The sequence below is a fragment of the Neolamprologus brichardi genome, chromosome 20 (assembly GCF_056152115.1).
Source record: "Neolamprologus brichardi isolate AB-2024 chromosome 20, ASM5615211v1, whole genome shotgun sequence".
In the NCBI taxonomy this organism is placed as follows: domain Eukaryota; kingdom Metazoa; phylum Chordata; class Actinopteri; order Cichliformes; family Cichlidae; genus Neolamprologus; species Neolamprologus brichardi.
Genome location: NC_142123.1, coordinates 31,975,292 through 31,996,875, shown reverse-complemented (window position 1 = coordinate 31,996,875; position 21,584 = coordinate 31,975,292). Strand labels below are relative to the sequence as shown.

General features: G+C 41.1%; 1 protein-coding gene across 1 annotated transcript; it reads left to right on the top strand.

Moving 5' to 3' along the window:
- The first annotated feature begins 2,079 nt into the window (after positions 1 to 2,079).
- On the top strand, positions 2,080 to 21,556 carry LOC102782480 (synaptophysin). Its single transcript, XM_035913367.2, has 8 exons — positions 2,080 to 2,163; positions 10,471 to 10,536; positions 14,846 to 14,970; positions 15,232 to 15,430; positions 15,503 to 15,694; positions 17,846 to 18,061; positions 18,422 to 18,502; positions 19,543 to 21,556. Exons 1-7 carry the CDS (start codon positions 2,146 to 2,148, stop codon positions 18,485 to 18,487), a joined length of 882 nt encoding a protein of 293 aa, XP_035769260.2. The 5' UTR covers positions 2,080 to 2,145; the 3' UTR covers positions 18,488 to 18,502; positions 19,543 to 21,556.
- Positions 21,557 to 21,584: the final 28 nt, after the last annotated feature.

Below are 21,584 nucleotides of genomic sequence, written 5' to 3'. Positions count from 1 at the left end.
TATCCACCATATCTAGGAACAGTAGCTGGAGGTTTTACCTCTTTAGAGTCACTTCAGTCCAAATTATCTTGAGAAGGGGAAGGGGCGGGGAGGTCATCTAAGGGCTGGGTGTGTTCTCCAACTCATTTGTCTGATCTGTGCCATCCCGACACACCTGTAGGTCTGTTTGAAATGATGCTGCTAATTGCTACGAGAATTTATTGTTTGTCCTTTGACTTAAAAACTGCCACTCTGAGATTTGGGGTCACTTTGAACAGCCCTTGTTTTGACAGAAAAGTATGTTTGAGCTAATATGACGTTAAATTCACAGGTGATTTTTATGTAATATCTTTAGGGGAGTACGTAGTGTTTTCGGTTTTTTTGTTTGTTTTTATTCAAATTAAAGTTAAAATGCTAACCAGAGATGCTTGCACACACTGATGAGTGTCTGGCACATCAGCCTTTATGGGTTTAATTATGACATCATGGTCAACAGCTCCATGCAGTAAAAACTTCCCCCTCAAAATGAATACAACACACCACCTGTACACACTACTCCCTTCATGAGCAGCACCATTTGGTTCTTGCAGACGTCTTGTCTTCTTGGTTAGCACGCACCAGGTCGGGTCAAAGCCTGTGTCTTCTCTTCTGTGAAGGGAGTAGTGCACACCATAGCAGGAAGTCATAAGTGGTGTTTTTAATCAGCACCACACTTTCCAGCTGTGCTAATTGTTAGAGGTTTTATTTATTGATTAAACAGTGGCTTTGCATGATGAGTACTGCTGGAACACCAGGGTGACGGTTGTTTAAGATACTGTGTTGTGCAAAAGTCTTGACACACGACAATTCTTCAAGTTTTAGGGAAACGAGTGCAACAGTTTATCAAAGGAACGTGTTTTTTTGCAAATGGTTGTTGTTAATGAAGATTATAAAGAGACAATTTTTTTAAATTAATCATTCCACTAAATGCAATCAATGTTACTTTAACTTAAAAATATAACTATCTTTAAAAAGCACCAACTTACTGAAGTGACCTAAATGTTTTTGAACTTCAGTCGTCAATCTCTTAACAAATCAACAAGTGATGATGATGATGTTAATCATAATGACCTCTGAGTGGCAGGGTGGGGGGGTGACAGAGAGGCACAGACTGTAAATAAAGGATAGATGTAGCACGCTGGTTTAAGTAAGGTCTTATTCTTTTTAATGACCACCAGGGGGCGACTCCAGTAACTGCAAAAATGAAAGAAGACTTCATATTTGCAGTTTCTTGGAAGACTGAGAAAAATAGACCTAGACTCTCACGGACTATGGTATGAATAAAATCAGTCCTGGCTTAAAGTACTCCTGAATACAGCACAATGTTCATTTTTGTTAACTGTGGTTCATTATCAGACTCACATGACTTCTGACTGACACCAGGATGACTGTAGTATCATAAAACCAAAAGTGATCAGGTGGCTAGCATCAAATAATTATTAGTAGTTATTGTTGTATCGAAGCTCCATAATGCAGTCAAAGATGTTGTTTATACCTCAGTCTACATGTGGATACTGATGGGAACAGTTCCTTGTCTACTCTGAATTTCATTTTGGAACATTTGTATAGGAGTGCTCCCGCAGGCACAGAGGGACCAGGATGAATGCCGCTGCAATACGAACGTCTGTCAGAAATCTGGCTTTAAACTTTGACAAACATTGAATTAAAGCCACTGAATGATTCAGGATTAAGATCTACTTATATTTGTAACATATATTGGCACCTAAATTGTGTAAACATTAAATGTTTATTTAAATTAACTGTTAAATCAAATTATGAGCTGAGGTTTTTGTTTTAATGTTATAAAAATACAAATCTGCGTTACAGATGACATTTATACGTCACGTATCGGGTCACATGATCACAAGCACGTCACCACCACCTACTACCGTGATGACGCAACCCCCCCCTCCCCAAGAAATAAAAGCTAAATTTTTAATTTAATAAAATTAATCTATTTTTTTAAATCATATTTAATTTTTTTTTATCTGAAATGTTTCTTTGTTGTTGTTTTTTTTATAGTAAATAAAATGATGTCGTGGACTCAGACAGTCCCGGCCCCTCCACTCAACCCCCCTCACGCCTTCCCCCTCCCAGATCTTCTCGGTCCTCTCGACACTCTGCAGGATGGACGTCGTAAATCAGGTACAAACACTCCACATCCACCTTTATATATATATATATTTATATATATATTTCACGTGTCTGCTGCAGGTTGATCAGCTGTGGGTTCGGGTTGTGTTCGTGTTTCGGTTCGGTATTTGTTTGCATTTTGCCTCCCGGTAAAGCATCTCCGTGTCGGCCGCAGGAGGCGGCTCCGACAGCTGGCGGAGGAGACGGAGGGTAGAGGCTCTCCGGACCGGGCTCGGTTCTTCATGGTGGTCCATATGTTTGTGTGTTTGTACCACTGTGTGTGTGTGTGTGTGTGTGGGAGGGAGGGGGATGTGAGGCGGACTGCGGGAGGTTTGGAAACAGGAGCGGCTGTCTGGGGTTTCCATCCCTGCGCCACGGTGTCTGCAGGAGGCCCGAAACAAAAACGCACAAACATGAAAATGTCAGCAGCCCCGTGCGCCCGTGATGAAATGAGGTGTGTGTGTGTGTGTGTGTGTGTGTGTGTGTGTCTGGGCTTGTAAAATGGCAGCCGGGGGGGGAGGGGGAGGGCGTCCTCTCTGCTCGGGATGCTGATGCTGATGATGTTGCGGGTCTGCCCGGATCTGTTTTTCTCTCGCCGTTTTCCTTCTACCTGATCCGCGTTATTTAACCCGGGTCTACCCGGGTTCACCCAGATGATTCAGCTGCTCCTCCTCTTCCTCCCACCCCTTCTCCTCCTCTCCTTCATCAGCTACCTTTTAAGATGGAGACCGAGAGAAAAGCCAGCATTGCTTCGCCGTTAGTTTCTATCACAGCCCGATATTTCATATCCAGCTGTTGTTTCACAGCCGCTTTATTTTTACTGTTTTAAACTACAGAGGAGGAAAAAGCCCGGGAAAGCTGATGAAAGCTGTTCTGTGTCAAACATGATTTCAGTCCAAAGCTGACTCTGTCGGCCTCTTTGATCGCTTGCATTTAATTAATGATGTCATATGTGAGTCTTCTGTGTTACGCTCCATAACAAACTCCAGAATTTTACGTCCCTCCGTTTAAACGCAGTATTTGTAGTTTCCCACTGCAGAATTTAACTATGTCCACCACCAGGGGGCAGCATTCTTACAAGTGTTACAGATGTTACTGCTCGTTTCGTCTTTAATATTTTTTATGGACTTGTGGTGGTTAAAACGAACCAATTAAAATCAGAAAACTCTTAAATCCTCGATTTCTGTTCCCAGAATATGTTTTAATGTAAAAATATAACTGACACATTTTTTTTTTCTGCTCTCGGCTTGTTTGTATCATAAAGAGGGGAAATCCCTGATACGATCTGCTCTGGCTGCCAGCACAGAGGCCCAACCAAATATTCCGGTTTGGTCAAAGGGGAGGCACATAAAGCTGGATTGTTTCTCATAAAAGGACCATTGTAAACTCTGTGAATCTTGCACAGTCACTCTACTCCAACAATAAAAATATGGCGTTGGTCCCCTTTAATGCTTTAATATTCACACGATGCACAAAATAAAAAAAATCAGGGGCTCAGAAATGCTTTTTATTACAGACCACAGCAGCTGTACAGATGTCCAGTTTCACACATTTCTAGCTGATGCTCCTTTTTTTTGTTTTGTTTTTTTGCCGGTAAAGCTGAGCTACCTTTCAGGCCCATCACAGCGTGTGTTTGACATGATGGTGGTTTAAAAACACAATTGTACTCCCAGTGCATTAAATTTAACAGCCTAGCAGCACTCTAGTCTTTTTTTCAGCGTGCTGGGATGTGCTTCAGAAGAAGAAGAATCTCTCCAGGTGAGGAAGGTAAAGGCTGAAGGATGTGTATGTTCGCCATTTTCACACTTGTTTTTGACAAAGATCTTGTTTTGAGGTTGAAATAAATAACAATAAAATAGCTTTGTGCCATGTTAACCACATCCCAGAAAGCAAACACTTTCCATCTGCAACCAGATGGCTACAAATGAGTCCAAAACCCGTGGCTGTGATCCTGCGCAGTCTATTTTAGATCTCAAAGGAGTGCGCTATTGTTTGTGGAGGTGGTTTTCAAGCACGTTGTCCAAAAGTTCATATTTGTGGGAAATGGATTTCATATCATATCTGGAATATTTTCAGCTCTCCTCTTGATTACATGGTCAGATGACGGCACTGCAGGTTGCATGGCTGCAGTATCTGGTTATCCTCCTCTGAGTTTGTGACCGTTTTACCCCTCGGCTGTAAAAGGCTGATGGGGCATTGTCGTCTCACTGACGAGCAGCATGGAAGTTTGTGAATGCAGAATGAGGCAACATATTAGCTCATTTACCAACAACCATTCATGAGTTCGAGTCTCGGTGACCTCGACCTTAAGGTGAAACACTTGGTGAAACTTGAGAGCAGGGCCACATAGGATTTTGTGTCTGTTAGGAGGCTGAGCGGTAGCACTGGTGGGTGCAAATATTTTATACAGATGTTCACCCATGTGCCACAGCCTTTGGGAACCCTGATCTGTGGTCTGTGTTGGATGGGAAACATCTGTAAAATAATGAAAGAGATGTTTTTACCTGAATGGAAGCAAAGTCGGGGAATTTTTTTTATGACCTGTAGGTGTGCAAAAGGTTGGGATTCTGGTCTGGTGGGACGAACAGACTCTAGTTTGAGAAGCCTTTTTATTTTAAAGTTGCCGATTAAATGGTGCTGGTGTTTCAGCAGGAACGCACAAACTGCCAAGCAAAAAACTTCACAACATGGTGGAGAGTGGCACATTGCCATGGAGACTAAATTAGTGTGCTGTGCATCACTTTTTAAAATGAAATCGGTGGTTTGTCTGTATTACAGCAGTTGATGGATAAATGTGTCCACTCTGCAGCCAATCACAGAGCCCGCCTTCCTGATCAGTTTATTCAGCTCTGATGTCGCAGGTACGAGGTGAACAGGAATGGAGACGGCTCAGTCCCCCGTGGAGCTTCCCGTACTGTTCGTCACCAATGGAGACGGAGCAAACTCCCGTCTCGCACACTGAAGCGTGTCAGTCAGTTATCCACGAGATTCATGTGTTACTGACTGTTCCTGTAGCTTCTTTTGAATATAAACAAATACTGAAAAGGGAATACTTTTAGTGATAAAGCTCCAGTTTAACTGTGAAAGGTAACAACTGAACGATGTTCCCTCCTGTCAGAGTCTCTGTCAGTAACCAATCATTTCAGCTCTGCTGGCTGGTTTTATTGGATGTTAACAACAGATTCTGGCATCACTCCTCCTGAGATGAGCCCGCTCAGGCTGACCAGTGCAAAACTCCCAGAAGTCTGAGTCGACCTCAGCGCCGTCTAAGTATTAGTCAATTTAAAATATCAGCATTTAATTAATTATTACTTACTATTAGGTAATAATTACTTTCTATTAAGGATCTCGTGCATTTTTATTCTGCTTTAAACTGTTATCTGCAACATTTGAGTCTTTCAGTCTTCACTCTTTCATTTCTGGAATATGTCTGCATATAAAGTGAAGGCAAAAGCATTCTAGAAATTCCTGTTTTTCCATTGTTGTTTATTTTTACTTCATTATATTTTCATTAGCCCTGCGTCAGATTGGCGGCCTGTCATAACCAACCTCAGAGACGGTGTTATAGTCCTGATAAAATAAGCTTACAATCTCTTTTTTGGTTTTATATAAAGTAGTGCCAGTTCACCACGTGTCTCAAGCTACTTTATAATGTAAAGTCACAATATACAATAAAATAAAAATTTACTGGAAGTCCTTTGATTATTAAATTGAACCTTTTAAAGTAATGAGTAATTTTGGGTTAAAATAGTGCCGTTATAAAGTGAAATGAACTGTATTTGATTACAAAATAACTTTTTGCTTGTTTTTATTCTTTTATTGAGCCGTAAGTGTGTCTGCAGTTATGTTTGGTAATGAATGTAATACTATAATATCCCTAAAGCCTGTTTAATACCTTCTCCTTGGCACCTTTTATGCGAGTGTTGAATATCCCACGAGCCGAGCAGCAGGTTGAAATCTGAGAGGAAGAATAGATCTGTTTGTTTGAACACGGTGCACGATGCTGTCTGTTTGCAAGATGTGCTTGATGTGTATTAAATCTGAAATGAAGATTTTAAAGTTCAATTTAAAATGAAGGATTGTGACATTGAACGCATTATAATTCATGTTTAGGTGCATGTTCATCCAAGAGATCAACTTTTCTTTTAACTCATTTTAAATGAAGAATAATCAAAACAGTGACTGAGTCATTGCCAAAAAGCTGAAACATGAAAGTGTTCCCAGAAAAAGAGGTGATGATTTCACATAAGCTGGCAATGATTTTTGCAGAAAGAATTTTATGCATTTGTTCTCAAGTAATTGGATAATTATCAAAGTCTTAAAAATCATAATAAATCTGTTAAGTCATTCACATCCAATTCTGTTAATTCTTCGTTGAATTCTTCCAAATATTTTTCAAACGATCCAAAAACATTTGCCAGTTTTTCTTCATTCCCGCGTGTAGAATAACGTCCCTGAAACGCTCTGGAATCAGAACAAAGTTCTTCTCTGACATTTTTAAAATTTCCCTGCACAACAAATCTTCTCCATGAGTCGAGCTTTTTTCATTAAAGCTGAAATGAAGTGGTGAGAAAATCATTTCAACATCCAGAAACACATGCAAGGATCATTAAGACTGAAGGACTATTACACAGCGAACAGCGGGTTTCCATGTGCAGTTAGATCGTCTCCTACAACGTAAGGAAAACTGTTCAGATTATTGCAATAAAGAAACTACTTTGTTGTGCAGTTGTGAATAACATTCATACAAAAATGTTATATACAGATAAATTCTGTCTCTTATTGCATGATGAGATTATCGTGACGGTCTCCTCTCCACTCCCAGTGTCTGCATTTTAGACCTGCAGTCTGAATCATTCATTAAGTCAGCTGACTCGGTATGAATGTTTTTTAATGTTGCCAATATTCTCAGTGAATCATTATTATAGATAACAACAGTTGAGCTCAAAGTTTCTCTTGATAGAAAGTAGGGCTGCCACAAACGATTATTTTGATAGTCGACTAGTCACCGATTATTTTTGCGATTAGTCGACTAATCAGATCATCATCCATTGTACATAAAACTACAGCTTCTTGCACCAGCATCCATCTGCTCTTATATAACTATCATTAGCTTACAGCTTGAAGTGTTTAAGGTATGTGCTAACTAAAAATAAAGACAAGATGATAGTTTATTAAATTTTAATGAAATTTGCAGATTGTTTCGGTGAAGTTTAATAAACTCCTTGCTATCTAAAATATAACAGGACACCGGAGTAAATTCTCGAGCATCTCACACTTCTGATAATCAGCTGTCTGCTTGACGTTTATTCAGCTGTGTAAAAACTATAACTTTAATCTCAGCCAAACCGATTCACTCAGGAACAAATAAAATACTAAAAAAAGCGAAACAATAACATTTTTAAGTTATCTAAGTGACTTATATATCATGTTTAACCTGAGTAGCGAAAGATTGTGTGGTTTGAAAACGATTTGCCATTAGTCCGGTGTTCTCACGGCTCTAGTGAGCCTAGCCCCCGGCTAGCTATCGAGTAGTGATGGGTCGTTCGCGAACGAAATGGCTCTTAGAGCCGGCTCTGTGACATGAACGACGCGATCCGGCTCCTTATCGCGAGCCGTCACGTGGGTTTTTTTTTCTTTCTCTCACCCTCTCTCTCTCACTTTTTTCCGCTTCACTCCGCACGCGAGCCTTGTGCTTTACGCTGGGCAGAGGGGGGAGGGGCGGTAGTTACACTCAGTAGCACAGGAACAGAGTGAGGGAGAGAGAGAGAAAGAGAGCCAGGGACAACAACATCACATTAGAAAGGTATAGTAATCATCCACAACTATTTTCGGTTGCAGATGATAAAGGATTCAGAAAGTTTATTCATGCGGGCCCATATGACAGAGAATATGCATGTTCTTTTTGTTTTCATATTTTAATTTATAATAATTTTGTTGTGGTTTGCAGTGTTTTGTGTTGTTTCACTCTAAATTTGTAAAAGGAAAAAGCTGAAAATTTAAATAGTTAAAATTTGAAATGTGAATAGTTGATTTTGTATAATATGATTTATTTATTACATTTTATGTGGAGTGAATAAATAAAAGTATATTTACGGTGGTTTGAGGTATGAGACTGACGACTGGAGGTCCATTGTGCTTCAAACAATGATTTTATTAAAACACATATATATGTGGGAAGCCGAGCACAATCACTCAAACAGCATTGATCTTCCTCGAACAATAAATGGGGTGTCATATATATAACATAGTTGATGACGAGCAACATGCGTCAAAACAGATAAATGACCTGCATCAGTTCCAGTAATTCTTGGACCTTGGACATATTCTAAAAAAGAACAGCTCCTTTCTCTGTTCCTCCAGATGCTTCCTGTTATTTCACTTCACTTATCTGTGGAATTAAACTGTCACGTATGCAGGTACAACAAGTTGCAGCCTATGTGTCTGTGTCTTAACCTCAGTGCATGACCTTACTCGACAAACAAAGACATTTCAGAAGCATACTTCCTGACTCCGTTTGAGTCATGTGTTACCAGGCAGACTCCAGTGCAACATGAGGGCACACAGGCCTTTATTCTATTCCTATATAATATGTGGTGAATTGTAAGCATGTATGCAATCTTTCATTAGCTGTGGGTCACTTTACTCAATAGATCGGTCGAACATCGCGTCGGCCGAAGTTTCAGACCATTAATTAACTTGACCGAGCTTCAACTCTTTAATTAGCACAAAAATGCAATATGTGTATAACATGATTACAGTTGCACCTGCAATAAAATATTATTATGTAATTCAGCTCACACCTGAAATACAGACTTTAATGTAACATCAACAGTTTCAATAAATGCTCTAATGAAATGATAATGATAAATCATAAGTGATGCAACAGTAATAATAATAGTTATGAATAGTAACAGTAAAATAATTTTCTCATCCCAACACCCCTAGAGACAAAGCACATACAAACTTCAAATCACGTACAAACACGTACAAACTCCGAAGCACGTAAAAACTCAGAAGCACGTAAAAACTCAAAACACGTACAAAAGACAACAGAAGTGCTCCAGGATGCTGGGCGCAGTGTTGAGCTTTTGTTACCTAGTGGCTACACAAGCCAGCAAGTACCAACGACCGGATTTGATGTGTGGTAGTAACAGGTAAATGAACTTTTTTTAAAAATTATTTGAATATATATGAGTGCCTGTGTATAAATACACAAACAATACACACATGCTTTCAATTGTGTAATTTAAGTGATCTAGTAGCTCTGCTTTGGAAGTTCAGTTCATGCTAGAAATGTGTTTTGGAGTTTGTACGTGTTTTGTCTCTAGGGGCCACCGCATATACTTATATATAAACATATATAAATATAACCTTTTTTTTTTACATTAGTAATTCCTTTTGTGCATAATTTTATATTATTGTTAATAATAAATTAATTAAAGCAACAAAACAACCTGAAGAGCCGGTTCGGAGCCGAAAGAGCCGGCTCTTTTTAGTGAGCCGAACCGAAAGAGCCGGATCTCTAAAAAGAGCCGGAAATCCCATCACTACTATCGAGCTAGTGGCTAACAGACATCTCCGAAAACGCCGGAGCGCTTTTGAAAATATGTGGTGTCTTGATAAACTGAGCAGATATTTGAGGTTTACACAGCTACATTCTCGCCTGAAAATATGTTAAACGTTTATTTTGTGACCCAGAAAGAATAATAAGAGTAATATTAAAACTAACTAGCTGCCGCCATTGTTTAGAACTGAGCTGGCCTGCGCTATGAATTCTGGGACAGAGCTACTTCTTCTTCGGGGTTTAACGGCAGCTGGCATCCTTGTACATGCAGTGCTGCCATCTTCTGTTTCAGTCCGTTATTACACTCTTAAATCCTACTACTTATTCCTGCATGCTTCAAACGAAGCGTCGACTATTAAATCAGTCGTCGACGATTTTGATAGTCGACGTAATCGTGACTAGTCGACTAATCGTGGCAGCCCTAATAGAAAGTCTAAACATGTCGTTGATGGTTAATAGAAATAAGTTCATGAAACCACGCTGACCCTCCTCTCTGCCACCTAGCATCTCTGTAGGTGTTGGTTTGCTTGTTTTTGTTTTTCTAGGATGTAAAGTACAGAAAAGTTTGGAAATATTTTGGGGAAATTGTAACGTTTTCTTCCAAATGTTTCATTTAGCAGAAATGATGCTGCTGTTTATGATGTTCTGGCCCTGAGTGAAAGTGCTCCTGACAGCAGGAGAACCGCGCGCTCGTCTTTCGGCAGGCTGCTCAGATGAACATAATTAACCAGTGTGTGTCTTTCTGTCTGCAGCTGGTGGCCCAGGGTCAGTTCAGGGTGCTGAAGGTTCCTCTGGGCTTCATTAAGGTCCTAGAATGGGTGAGTTCATCAGACCAACAGCTGCACCACAAAAACCTGCAACCACAGCACAGATGCACCGTATCCTCCAGAGTTTTTAAGGACGTATAACTCCCGGAGCTGAGTTCACGTTCCTGTTTGAAGCTCAGAAACATCATACACCATCAGAGTTTAATGGTTCACCTTAGATGAAAGCACAATTCACACATATCCAGGATCATGTATGAACGAATAATTTTCTTCTGTTTAACAGCTGACCAGCTTTAATGTTAATATTTAAAGTACGCATTCATGACTTGTAATAAAAACATATAATAAAACATAAAAATCTTATACTGTATCAGTTTTATTCTATGTTTGTAGCCTTTAAGCTGCTAAAAGTTCACTGACTGCAGGTATGATTCAGCTCCTACTATTAACGAGCTAACGTTCTGGTTTTATTTTGAAATAAATTGTAGATGCCAGCATCCACACAGCAGGGGGCGCTGTAGGGAGATTGAAATCCTTCTTTTGGTTTTTCGTTGTGGATAAAACCTCAGCTCAGTCTGGAGGGTTTTTAAAAACATTTTAGCGACCTCATAACTTCATAGGTGCAGGAGATATACACATGAATTTTTCAGATGTATTAAAGTTTTCATTACAACAAACTCAGTGAGCTTCAGCATCATGGGATGTATCATAGTTTAAACTATGTTACAGTAGCAGAAACAAGCACCAGTTGTTTTGATCTGATTTATGATTGTTCACTGTGGGGGAAAAAACAACTTAAAATGAATTTTCAGTGAAATTTCAGGAGTCATTTCATCATCTGATATAAGTATCTGCTCAAAACAACCTTTAGCATATAAAACGTCTCCTTTTATTTATGTCTGTGAAGGTTCTCAGTCATCCAGGTCATCGTAGTCTAAGGAGCTTGGAAAGAAAAAGCGTCTGGACTTTAAGTTGCTTGAAGACGTTTCACCTCTCATCCAAGAAGCTTCTTCAGTTCTAAGGTCAATCCCCTCAAAGAGGGACAAAAGGACCTCCTGATGATCATCTATCTAATCACTTGAGCCAAGGTGTGAAAACGGTTGTGGGTCACACGGAGGGGTCGTTTTGTCCCTCTTTGGGGGGATACTCCTACGTGGTTTAAATCTGGGACTCTCCACCAGAGATGGGCAGTAACGCGTTACTTGTAACGTGTTACTGTAATCTGATTACTTTTTTAAAGTAACGCGTAAAGTAAGGGATTACTATCGCAAAAACGGTAATTAGATTACCGTTACTTTCCCGTAGGAACGCTGTGTTACTGCGTTACTAAAACTGTGATTTTTCAGCGAGAATGTCTCATGACAGTGACGTAAGCGAGTGCGACGTTCGTGACAACAGCTGTGTGCAGATCAACAATGGATCATATATCGAGTGCAGGAGAGAGTATGAGCGTGCAGCGTTTAAAGCGTGGAAGTACTGACCTTACTTTGAGTTTGATTCCATAAAAAGTGACAAAAACATTAGTGTCCGTTGTGCGTGGGAAGAAAACTTCTTTTTACAGCGAAAAAAACCCCTAAACTTCCGAGCAAACACCGAGTAGCTACGACGTAATGGGAAACTCACAGAGAAACTCGCGGATTCTTCCACTGACCGCTGAACACCTGCACCAGGGTAAACCTCCGCCTGCCCCACTCCTGCTTTACAGGTGAAAATAGAGCAACAGGACCGCTAGTCTTTGACTTTATTTATTTTCTGCTGTGTTTTACTTGCATCTATTTGAAAGACTGAGTGTAAACACACAAAATATTTTATTTTATGTGCTGGAATGCAGAAAATAGGTTTAAATGTTAAACTAATTTCTTCAAGTCAGAGAATGTTGCAGATAATTAAATTTTTGCTTGATGCATAAAGTTAAAAAGTAACTAAGTAACTAAGTAATTAATTACTTTTGAAAATAAGTAATCAGTAAAGTAACGGGATTATGTTTTAGGGGAAATAATTAGTAATTAGTTACTGATTACTTTTTTCAAGTAACTTGACCAACACTGCTCTCCACCATTTGACCTTAGAACTGAAGAAGCTTCTCAGATGAGAGGTGAAACGTCTTCAAGCAACTTAAAGTCCAGACGCTTTTTCTTTCCAAGCTCTTTAGCCTCCTTTTATTTACATTTTCACACCAGACTCATCAAAAGAATCCCCGGTCCTGGTTCTTTGTTTATAATATCATCATATTTTTAGCAGCAGCGATGTTCATGTGTTGTATGTAACAGTTTTGACATCTCACATTGATAACAGAGGGTCTCAGGTACAGACATCTGTGAAGATTGAAAACAAGCATAGGCATAGATCGGTTGTCTTAATGATTTAATAGCTTCATCAGTGATTACAGATCCTGTTGAAAGTGCTGTCTGTGGAGATCACTGTATGCTTCACCAAGAGAAATGGGGAATAAAGCATGGGAGGTCTCAGCCAGTGATTCAATACCTCAGATTAAATGTGAGCGTTTAGTTAGATGGACGTCCCAAAATAAAATCTGTTAAATCTCAGTCCAGGCTGACCGTCACACACTGGCTGACAGGGCGCATGTTGACTTAACTATGTTAACTAATGTTGTATTACATTGTCAGATCAACTCTATAAAACAAGTCTGAAAACATAAAACCTTTTCTAAACCTTCAGACAACAAGCAAATGGCTTATTCACAAATTCCACTGAGATGCCGAAGGCTGGATGGGAAGTGATGTAACAGCTTCAGCTCTCAGTACTGTATGTATGGTATTAAATATCGCACACCCACACACTGACTGAGCAGATGGTCACAGTCAGACGGCCCAATCCCTACTTGGCAACGTGGATGTGGGTTCATGCAGCCTCCTCGCGAGGACCAAGTGTGGATTTTCAGAATTGTGTGGATGTTTTATGGCAAATTTATGGGAAATGGGGACGGTCGAAGCAGCAGTTCATCAAAGACTCGGCTGTTTGAGCCTTGGTCCTCACACGTGTCTGAGTGTTGGCTAGAAGAGCATCACAGCTGGTGTCTACAGATGTGGCAACAGCTGTAGAAAAGCAGGGACACCTTTTGGGACTCTAGTTGTGACACTAGTGGCAAAGCGGGAGCACTAGTGGGATCTTTTTGGCAGCGATTTGTTCCAACAATGGTCTGGTATCAAGCCTGTTTCTTCTTAGATGTGCACACTTTTTGGTTTTTTGCACTTTCTTTTGCACAGTAACATATCTACCCTGGTTCAAAGTAGGTGTGCTGTCAGGTTTTTAGTTATCAGCAGGTAAAAGCAGAACAATCACAAAATCCCAATCACAGGGGCAGGAAGAGCAGTAGGTAGAGTGGTCGCCCCAGGATTGGGGACTATAAGGGGTTTGGAAATTAAAAGAAAATAAAAACTAGTAAAAACTGCAGACCTCCTTACAAACCACATCATATTATACATACAGGAGTTTAAACTTTGACTCCTGGATACAAGACGATGAAAATCCTGCATGTAAATCGTGCAAGGCTGCGAACATCTTAATGATGACCCTGCTTTCACTTTCCTCCACGTTCTGTAGCAGGTGGAGAAATCAGTGACATCACACATAAAAACGTCACCAAGTTCCTCCCGCTGACTCGATGTGAAGCCTGTTTTCATCGGGCCGCTGAAGTCAGTGTGCACAGCTCTGTGAGGCCAAGGCGGTTGTTGGTTCGGTTCCTGTCTGATATGCAAAGCTTCGCAAAACGCTAAACATAGACGTGACGATGAGTCATCATCCTGCAGGAGCCAGCGCCTCCTCGGCTTCAGCAGAACTGCATATATATGTATTTAAAAAAAATAGCAGCAATTTTTAGCCACAGGAAGGTCACGTCCATGAAAAATTGTTTTTACTGAGGATGCTGTTTGCAGGTCAAAGGTCAGGTGACACAATCATGTCACTCCTAAAGCGAGTCTATAAATGCATGTAACAGTTTAGTGTTGCTAAATTCGTGCAATATTTGAGCAATTGTAAAAATCTGCCTGCAAGTGCTGAATTTATTTATTTATCAATAAATTAATAAATTAATTAAGCCGTCCTAATGAACCTAAATAACCTTCTCTACAAAAACACAGCTTCTCCTCTTGGAGGCAAATAAATCTTGAGTCTCTTTGTGATATAATCATGATTTTTATTTCTAGTCTGTTGAGTCAAACAGAGTGACCTCTGTGCAAAACCACGAATACATCAGTGTTTTGGATTTTGGTCAGACTAAAAGGAAATGGAAATTAGAACCTGGAACAACTTTAGGAGTCAGATGAAAATGCTCTGCTTTGCCACATACAGGAGGATACCACTGCTGCTTGTGATGTGTTGTTGCTCCTCCTTCTTCCAGTTCTTCGCCATCTTCGCCTTCTCCACCTGTGGCAGTTATTCCGGGATGTTCAAGATTGCGGTGGAGTGCAAGAACCGGACGCAGAGCGACCTGAAAATAGAAGTGGAGTTTGAGTATCCCTTCAGGTCAGAACACGCACAGACGCCATAAACTCTGAAGCTAAAAAATATCAAATAAAAATTAAATGTTTAAACTTCTTTCAGCTCAATTTTATTTATAAATGCTCCTCAGGCAGGACCCCTGGGTCAGATGGTGTGACTGTCGGAGCTCTAAAGTTATTAACTGTGTATTAGTTCTTGTTGGTCACCAATGTCTGAACCAAATGTTGTATTTCTTGCCAACTTCACTTGATCTTCACCTTCGATAACTTTAAACTCCTCTGTCAGACTCCACCAGGAGTATTTTCATGCCCCCACCTGTAAGTCTGAGAACAAAGAACCGATTTTCCTGGTTGGCGACTACTCCTCCTCGGCCGAATTCTTTGTCACCATCGGCGTCTTCGCCTTCCTGTACTCTACGGCGGCTCTCAGCATTTACGTCTTCTTCTTTGAAAAGTACAAGGAGAACAACAAGGGCCCACTGATCGTAAGTACAGCCTCCCGACTTCCCAGTTGACCTCTGAAAAACCTGCCTCACTCCGTCTTTGTGCCGTTTCAGGACCTGGGAGTCACCGGAGTGTTTGCCTTCATGTGGCTGGTGAGTTCGGCAGCCTGGGCCAAAGGTCTGTCCGACGTGAAGACTGCGACCAACCCGGATGAAGTCATCACTATGATCCCCGCCTGTAAAGAGGATGAGAACAGCTGCCGTGAAGTCCACGACCCGGTTATGTCTGGATTGAACACCTCTGTGGTAAGACTTTCACTGGGCCTGGGCACATCTGAGTCTTGCCATAGGACGGGGAAACTTTGAGAAGTTCATGGATGCTACAATACTAGAATGTCAGTACTGACCCTTATAAAGCACAGACACAAAATGTCTGTAGGCTCTGAGTCATCCAGGGCACGAGAGTCTTAAGCACTCGAGTAAAAAGAAATTGGACTTCTTTCACATGAGCCAAGGTGTGACCCTGACGACTCGCCTGATGACAGAGTAGGTAAGAGACCATGTCCAAAGTGACGGCGCCTGTTACACGCCGGCCTAGAGCCTCAAAGAAGTCAATCACACAGCCACGGCTTTACAATGACCAGTCGTTTTATTAACTGGACAGGTAATGAGCGTCAGGGTGGGCATGGCCAAAACAACAAACAAAACACACTAGAAATAAACCAGAAATAACTTACCTATAGTGATAAAACCGCAAAAGAAAATACAAGCTTCTTACCTGTCTTCACTAACCAAAACAGGAGGAAAAGGTTCTAAAAAGCAACGTCTTCCCACCCCTGCAGCTACCATGTCCTGTTAGAGGTCTTTTTACACTATTTACACTGCAGTCTAGCTCTTCTCATCCCGGAAAACTCAGTCACACAGCACAAACACGCAGCTCGCTGGAAACATGAAGCTGCCGGCCTAGTCAGGTCCCAATTTGTAGCCAGCCTCATTCAATCTTCCACCGATGGTCAGCCTCCACCTGGAAACTTACATAGCACAAACATCACAGAGTACAAACAACGCCCCCTCTGGTGTGGTGAGTGACAGTACCACACAGAAACAATGACCTGGCTCATAACAGCGCCTCAAGAGGAACTCATGAGCAGTTAGACCAGAAGAAGCGGTCTTAAAAAAGGAAGTCCAGTAGTCTTCAACTCGAGCTTAAGATTAATGAGAGATTTAAAAAAATTCAACATGTCAAAGCAAGATTTCAGATATAATGTTAGCTAAATAACAATGACACGTTTAGCACCGGATTATAAAGAAAACTGGTGCTGGATCAAAGTCTCTCTGATGTTTATTGAAGATGGGTTTAAATTCACTTGTTTCAGGTCAGTGACATAAATGTTTCATTCTGTCTTAAAGTAAGACAGATTTGACACTTGGCTGTTTTTGTACTGATGAAGTAACTGCTGACGGGGCACTCACACTTTGTTGTCCTCCTCTTCATTTCTACCTTTCGCTTTAGTGGATTATCTTCCTCCATCTGACCCTATCCATAGCATCCTCCTCCTGCTCCGCCACATCAACCCTCTGCATGTCCTCTTTCAGTAGAACCATAGATCTTCTCTGAGGTCGTCCTCAGCAGCTCCATCTTAAAACTCCAGTCGATCAGTGTACGTGCCCAAACCCTCTCAGCCTTGCCTCTCTGACTTTGTGTCCAAACCGCTCGACCTGAGCCGTCCCTCTGATGGACTCATTTCTAATCTTGGTCACACCCAGCTCGACCTCCCGTCTTGCTGTCAGTGCCACTGTCTCCGAACCGTACAGTATAGCAGGTGTTAATCGGGATGCTAACTTAAGCTAATAAATACAGTTTATTTTCAGTTATTGTTTGTACTTTGGATGGTGGAAGGCATTTAAAAAAAAAAGAAAACAAAATCAGTTCTTTATCAAATGAGGGTGGATTTGGGAACCTCTTGGAGCTGAAAGAAACCCCAATAATGCAAAACTTAAAGCCATAATATACTTTAAATGGCCGAGTTATCCCCATTCACCTAAAACAGGTGAATTTCTGTCTTTTGTCCTGCCTGCCTCTTCTCACTCCTAAGCTGTCGCAGCCCTCTATCGCTCTGCCAGAGGATTCTTCCTGTCAAAAGGGAGTTTTTCCTTCCCACTGTTGCCAAGTGGCCAAGTGCTCATAGTAGGTCGTCTGTCTTTTGGGGTTTGTTTCTAATATTGTAGGGTTTTTGCCTTGAGGTCACCTTGAGGTGACTGTTGTGAATCGGTGCTGTATAAAAAAAATACTGATGCATTCAACTGCAAAGTTGCTATTTTAACATGGGAGTCTATTGGGATTGACTAGGTTTTGCAGAAGTGGCCATTGGAGGAAGTGCAGCTCTTTGCACTTCTATCAGAATCTGATTTGGTAACAGAGAATAACGTGATAACCCTCAGCTTCTCCTCTTGCAGGCATTTGGTTTCATTAACCTGATCCTGTGGGTTGGAAACCTCTGGTTCGTCTTTAAGGAGACGGGCATCATCGCTCCCTTCATGCGGGCTCCGCCTCCTGAGAGCAAGCCCGCCGCACCCGATGCCTACGGCCAGCAGGGAGCCTATGAGCAAGACCCGTATGCCAGCAACCAGGGAGGCTACCAACCTGACTACAGCCAGCAGGGATACAACCAGGTGAGCAGACGCACTGATGATGCTGGTAACGTCAAACCTGGAACCTCAAGGGAAGAGTTTAGCTGAAGCTTTGTGACTCGGTGATGTGAAACATAATTTATCTCCTGATGAGCTGTTTGATCAGAACAGACATCTGTAACATCTGCTATTCAGGTGATGGGTCAGTTAATTACATTATATGTGATAATTAATGTTTATGATAATTGTTTAAAACAGAAACACTTTGCTGCCCATGACTGTAGATTGAATTTTAGTCTTTGAGTCTGACATTTTACATACAAAATCAGTGATCATTAATCAAGAAAACTGAACTGCAGGCTGAATTCATCCTATGTATTTTTTTTATTTTTTGTCGTCCAGGAAGCGCAGTATGGTCAGGGCTATGGCCAGCAGGGGGCGCCCACCTCCTTCTCCAACCAGATGTGAGCTGACAGGAAGAAGGTGAGATTGTGGAGGCTTAGTGAAGTGCCTCCTTGCTGCATTTAAGTTGAAAGTTCAATTTGGAGCATCACTTTTAGTATGTTGGGCCCTTTAATTTCTGTTTCTTGGAGTCAGAAGTTTCCATATTTAAAACTGAGGTTGCAGCACGACGACATCAGCTAGGTGCAAAGCATGCACACAGATATCTTCCAATTATAAAACACTAGAATTTCACTCACCAAAACTGAAGAGCAAACCTCTTGATGGCACATCCCTCACATCGAGCCATCATATTTCTCAGTTTAGTTAGAAATACAAGAGGGTCCCAGTTCAGTTTAGCAGGTTGAGTAGGTAGCCCATACACCATAAGGCTGATACAAAGGTCCAGAGTGGAATAAACCAAAAGGCCACTTACTGTTCATCTCCCCCCTCATTTTTCTCCTACATTTCCTGTCTGCTCTCCACTGTTCTATCACAATATCCAAAAATATATTTAATGACTGCTTTGTACCAGGCTCTAAACATGATTTTTACTTTATTTTTATTTTATTGATGTGAAGCCGGACACTTTAACACAGCAGTCTCTGGGGATTGGCTGATTTTTGGAGTCTGCCTCAAGTGGCCATTAATGGAACTGCAGTTTTGCCAATTAACCAAGCCCGAGGACCTCTATCAGAATGTTTTTTCACATCTTTAAATATGTGAGCTAAAACTGTGCTCATCTGCTGTGTATTTATTGAAACAATCATGAAGGTAAAGCTTCATATTCATGCGTAGGAATGTTGTGAAATGTTTGGGGCTCTAAGATGTCATCCTCGTTTATTTTCTCTCGCTATTTTTAGGGATTTGACTGTAAATTTTGAAGATTAAATATTGTATTTTTGTTTCTGGTTTCTCCAGGATGGGGATTAGTTTTTAGTCACTGACGCAAAACATGAAACTCGAGGTTAATGTTGCTTTTTTCAAAAAGACTCGTCGGTGAATGAAGGTCATTTGAAAAAAGCGAGCAGCTTTCTTTATTTATTTAATCAGATTTTTTTCCATTTGTCTTTCCTTCACAGGACAAGTCGGAGTGAACCAACAGTGGGTCGCTTGCAACCAACCCACAATGTGACACTCCTGGCTGCAAAGTTAATGGGTGGGGTGGGGGAGGGATGAGGGGAAAGGGGGGGTTAGATGTTCACTACAATGAATTGATGTGTAAATGACTAAAAAAGAGAGTTATAGATAACAAATCCACAACTTGAAGAATCCACCAAGACATCGGTGACGAATAGAAACCTGAAACCAGTGACGATGTTGATAAGAGTTATTCATATTAATTAATCTGTGGAGAGAATGTATGTTTGTGTTGTATAGATATCACTATGAACAGATATATAATATAGACTGAAATGTTTCCTGTTTCCTATTGATCTGCCCTGCCCAAAGTTTTACGCCCCGCCTCCTTACATCAGCAAACCAGATTCACACCAGCCAATCGTGAAGCTGTTGAGACTGGGTCCACACTGAGACAAATCCAATGAAAACCAGATTTAAACCAAAATGAGAACCACATTAAACAAACTAACAGAGCGTCCGCCAACATCACCTCCCCGCTGCATGTAAATATCAAACAGGAAGTGATGTCGATCTGGGCACGTAGTAAAACCCAGTCCGGCCTACAGCATCACAGTGACGCCCGGTGGAAACTGGATCCAAAATGGCCCCTCGTCATTACAGTTTGCACAGTTCGTGTGTTTAATGGGCTCAGCCGAGCTTCGATCTGCTGTGTGTTACATTCCCGCTGCAGAAACGTCCATCTGGACGATCACCGCCGCTAAAACTAAGCCAGATCTGATTCTACTGGCTTCTACTTTGGGTCTAAACTCGGCTAAGACCAATCTGACAATCTGATGATTTCGATGTACTGCTATGATGCAACAGAAACGCCCATCAGGAGCAGGCAGTACAGTTCACTGCCCCTCAAAGGGCTTCCAGATTTAAACCAATTAGAAAGTGAAGGTGGGCTTTTGGAGGCGGGGAGCCTAAAGGGAGACAAATGAATGGAAGACTAAGTATGGGATAATTATTTGGACTGACTTACGCAAAGCCTCTGACTTTGCTTTGTTCACAAAGATCAGAGGTTTTAAGCAACAGCTGTTTCCAGTACACGATAAATATCTTTACCTGGAAACGGTTTCTATGCGGACAGCAGCTGATGATTACATCCTGATACAAGTTGTTGTGCTGTGAGTCGACATTTGTGGCATCAACAACTCAATGGCAGACCAAAATTTTAGATGACTGGTTTCTTGGAGTTTTTCCACCTTGATGGGGGTAAATTTCCCCACTTGGAAACTCACTTTTCCCATTTTAATGGTGGCGATGTGAAAATTCAGAGCACAAAATTCAGTTAAGATTCCTCCATGACTTACATGTTGATCTCAGTTATTGGCTAAAATCTTCAGATGGATGCTTCTGTCAGCGAGCTACTTTGAAATGTTGCAATTGTTTTTTTACATTTATTTTAATTTGTCTTCTGTTAGCCAATCGAGTCTTTCTGGAAAGTTCTGGGTCTATAAAAAAGTGATGCTTCTTCCTCTTCTTCTTCTTCTTGGGTTGTTTTTCTTGAAAGTGAAGCTGTTTTTAGCGTCGGTATCTTCCTCCCGCATGGTGACGTGTTTACTGCTCGTGTCGTTCAGTATCTGAAGATCAGTGTGATTCTACTTCCTGTTTCCTGTGTGTGTGCGCGTGTGTGTTTGTGTGTGTGTGAGACCATTACCTGTCCATACCACTTCATTGGCTCTTTTTATCCTTTCTCTCATCTTTTATGCTTTTAATTCTCCTCCGTTCACTTTTCTTTCTTTCCTTGTTTTTCTTTTTTTACCCTCCCTCTTTATTCTTCATCATCCTCTTCTCCACCTCTGTGATGTGTCCTCTTGTGTCACAATAGTCTACTCGGCATCAGTAACCATGGCGATGGTGTTGACAGTGATGATGTGTGTGACTTGTTGCTATGGAGACATCCCCAACCCAATTCCCCCTGCTGTGTTTATTCAATGGAAAGTTTCAATAAACGACAAACTCATCTCAGTCTGATTTTGTGTCTTTATACAGTCGA